The sequence below is a fragment of the Egretta garzetta genome, unplaced genomic scaffold, assembly GCF_000687185.1.
Source record: "Egretta garzetta isolate BGI_Z169 unplaced genomic scaffold, ASM68718v1 scaffold19, whole genome shotgun sequence".
NCBI classification, from domain to species: Eukaryota; Metazoa; Chordata; class Aves; order Pelecaniformes; family Ardeidae; genus Egretta; species Egretta garzetta.
Window position 1 is genome coordinate 330,849 of NW_009260768.1, and position 3,475 is coordinate 334,323.

The 3,475-nt window shown below is 50.2% G+C and overlaps 1 protein-coding gene across 1 annotated transcript in view; it reads right to left on the reverse strand.

Moving 5' to 3' along the window:
* The window catches only part of LOC104132826 (ATP-binding cassette sub-family A member 10-like), a 24,250-nt gene extending 21,847 nt beyond the window's left edge, over positions 1–2,403 (reverse strand). Inside the window, 1 exon segment of the mRNA XM_009646161.1 lies at positions 2,275–2,403. Coding sequence (XP_009644456.1) covers positions 2,275–2,403 — 129 coding nt within the window.
* Positions 2,404–3,475: the final 1,072 nt, after the last annotated feature.

A 3,475-nucleotide genomic window follows, 5' to 3' on the forward strand; every position in this document is an offset into this window, starting at 1 on the left:
AATGTTCCCAGGGATGGGGCCTCCACCCCCTCTCTGGGCAACCCCTGCCAGGGTTTTACCACCCTCATGGTAAAGAATCTCTTCCTTAGATCCAGTCTAAACCTCCCCTGCTTCAGTTTAAAACCATCACGCCTTGTCCTGTCCCAGCTGGCCCTACTAAAAAGCTTGTCCCCCCCTTTCCTCTGGGCCCCCTTGAAGCCCTGACCGGCCGCACTCAGCTCTGCCCGCAGCCTTCTCTTCTCCAGGCTGAACACCCCCAACTCTCCCAGCCTGGCCTCAGAGGAGAGGGGCTCCAGCCCTCGGAGCATTTTAGTAGCCCTCCTCTGGCCCCGCTCCCACATGTCCATGTCCTCCTTGTGCTGAGGGCTCCAGAGCTGGACGCAGGGCTCCAGGGGGGGTCTCCCCAGAGCAGAGCAGGGCAGAGGGGCACAATCCCCTCCCTCGACACTGGCCAAGCTTCTGTGCTGCAGCACGGTGAGGCTGGGAGGAATTATTAATGAAATAAAAAAGGGAAGGTCAGACTACATGACCTAACTGGCTTGGGTGGCCTTAATAGCCAAGAATTAATGACAAAAAGACAGTTGATTAAAATCACCAAAATCTTTTTGCATGGAGTTTTAATGTGCTATATGTTTCACACCAAGATGTGTTGAGCAACTCCTGGCTGTGGTGTGAGCTGAGCTCATACGGAAAGCAGCATTGACTGAAGGCAACTCGGAGCTACGAGAGAACAAGTTCTTGGAAGCGCATTCGGAGAGCTGTCGTTGTTGGGGATGTTCATGGGAAACGAGAGAGAAACGGGTGCAAGCACACATGGGTGAGTTACTCCGAAAGATGTGGCAGCATCCTTAAAAAGATGCGGTCAAAGCAAAATGAGGATTTGTTGCCTGGATTAATGCTGGTGGTGGAAATTTAAAGAAGTAGGCATAGAGCAAGCTGTCAGAGTAACCTCTGAAGATGAGCTACGTTCATATTAACACCAGTAAGATAATAGTTAATAACTCCAGTGAGCAAAAGGACTGAGTATCCAAATGCAAAAGGGTTGCACTCATGGCCAAACTGCTCTGCTGTCACATCTGTAGCTGAAACACACTTTAGGACAAGATCTTGATCTTCTGTAGGTGAGGTCTCAGGTAGAAATATCAGAGCATTTGTAGACCTTTTCAAACCTTCCTGTCATACAGGAGAAGAATTTACATTGCCTTGTTCCCTTGGGGGAATGATGCCTCCCGGCGCTGACAGGCACGACGGAGTCTATCTCCTTCCAAATATTTATATTCAGCCCTCAGGAGTGGCACAGCTCTGCTGTAACGAAGCAGCAGGGGCTGAAATGCTGGAATAGCAGCTGCAAGAAATGGTTTCCCCGGGTGCACGCTGCATGGCAGGGCAGGAGCACGGGGCAGGCACTTGGGCTCAGCGGCAGAAATCTGCTATTTTGCCATCGCTCTCCGAATAGATTTTTCTCTTACTAAATCCAGGCACATAAAAATCTGAATTCAGCCCATGCTAATGATCTCTCGACTTCCTTGAGGAGACTGTGAAGTTAAACTTGCAATTGCTTGGCCGCTTTTCACCTAGCAGAAGCAAGGCGTGAGACGGCGTGCATCACTCGCATGCATTTCCACAGCTGGAACAGGGTTAGTGGCACAGCTAAAGCAGGTTTCCAGTTTGCCCTTCGTTTTAAGCATCACATAGAGTAACCTCAACAAGTTGACGCATGGCTGGAGCTTCGGCTTCACCCCCCCCGCAGCTCCCAGGAGGGAGGGAGGGCTGGTGCACCAGGGACCCATCCTGACGTCCCACGTGTGCCCCCTCCCCGTCACCCCTCGACGCTGCCTGACCCCCCCCTCCGGTCGCGCTGCTGCAGCGCTTGGGCAGCTGAGGGAAACGCAGCAGAATTGATCCTGTTGCTCCTTCAGAATTTCAGGGGGGATTTTTAAAGAGCGTCAGATGGATGGAAGGCTTTTAATATCCAGTCTTTAGCTTGCACTGTACGCAGGGAAAGAAATCTGCTCTTCATGTGTGCTGGGTTACTTAAAACACTGAGTAAGTAAAGTACTTACAAAGCAAGGTTAAATAGACTCTATTGCCTTTAAATAGTCACTAAGCTCAATCCCAAGCTTAACTCAGCCTGTTAGAAAGATGCCCAATGTCCCACCTACGCATTCATACTCTCACCCAGTATTATTAATGGTGTTACTAATTACTGGATGTTTTCATACCTTTTAAATAACCATTTTTTTGTTTATTTGAAGAAGAATGTTTAAGCCTTACCTTAACAACAAGGTTTGAAAGGAGTCCAGAGCTTGTCCTTTGCAGCGTGCCTGTAAAAGCAGAGATGCTGAGCCTCCCTGGGATGGACTTGCCGGTTGCCCCAGTGGCTCTCAGTGCTCCTTTGTCCATGCGCCCTTTTTTTTTCCACTCGGCCGCTTCTGCCAAAAGGCATTCCTCACACCATCACTTTGCTTTTCCCTGGTTTCCTCCTCCCTTCCTCCTTGGCAGATCTTCAGATTTATTTATGTTATAAAAAGCAAACAGAGCATATTGTTGTCGAGTTGCTGGAGCACATTCTCTGAAAAGTTACTCAGGAAATTCTTGAGTCTTGGCCAAGAGAAGAAAAACGAGCCCAACAACAAGCCCCACAAAAATCCTTTCTCTGGCAAACTCCGTTATGTTTCTTGGTGCAGCAAGAGAGGCTGAAGTCAACAGAAATATCGCGGCACGCTGCCGAAGGCGATTCTCGCTCATTCCCGAATGGCAAAGGCTGTGTTTGCAAACCTCAGTGCCACCAGCCCCGGTGTAGGGAGAGCAGTGAAGCACGGCCTCCAGGGTAGGACCAGCTCTTCCAATTACAAAACATATTGTAAACATTAAAATAAACTTCTCTTGACTCTGCGCTTCTTAAAGGGAATGGGCTTGATTTCATCCCCAGGCTGAGCGGGTGGCTGGGGAGCACGCCTGCCCCTCGCCACCCATCGCAGCATCCCCTCCCGCAGCAGGGGTGAGGAACTGAGAGTGGAAGGGAGAAGCAACCAGCTGGGACAGAGGCTGGGCTTGCAAACATGAAGCAGCTGGAGCTGCCTCCCTTTGCTCTGCCTAGTAGAAAAAAAACCCCCCAAAAACCATTTAAATAACATTTGGGTGTTTAAGAGCTGGGCAGACTCCAGAGGCATCATAAGACAGGACACAGAATCAAGTCAAGACCTGTGCCCAGTACATTTCCTAGGTATGCAAACCTCCTCCTCCCCTTTCAGTCCCTCCTTGCAAAAGGAAAAAAAAATTACCCAAAGAAGCATATATGCCAGGTCCCCTCAGGGAACCTCAAGCAAAGACACCTCCCTGCCTATCCCCTTGAGAGAGTCACTGATGTTTGGAGACCCATAGAGAAAGCATCTCTCCGGTTGCGTGGGGTGGCTGCTTTGGGGCTTTTCCCGGCAGGAGCAGCCCACCACTGAGCCATGGCAGCCATCTGCTG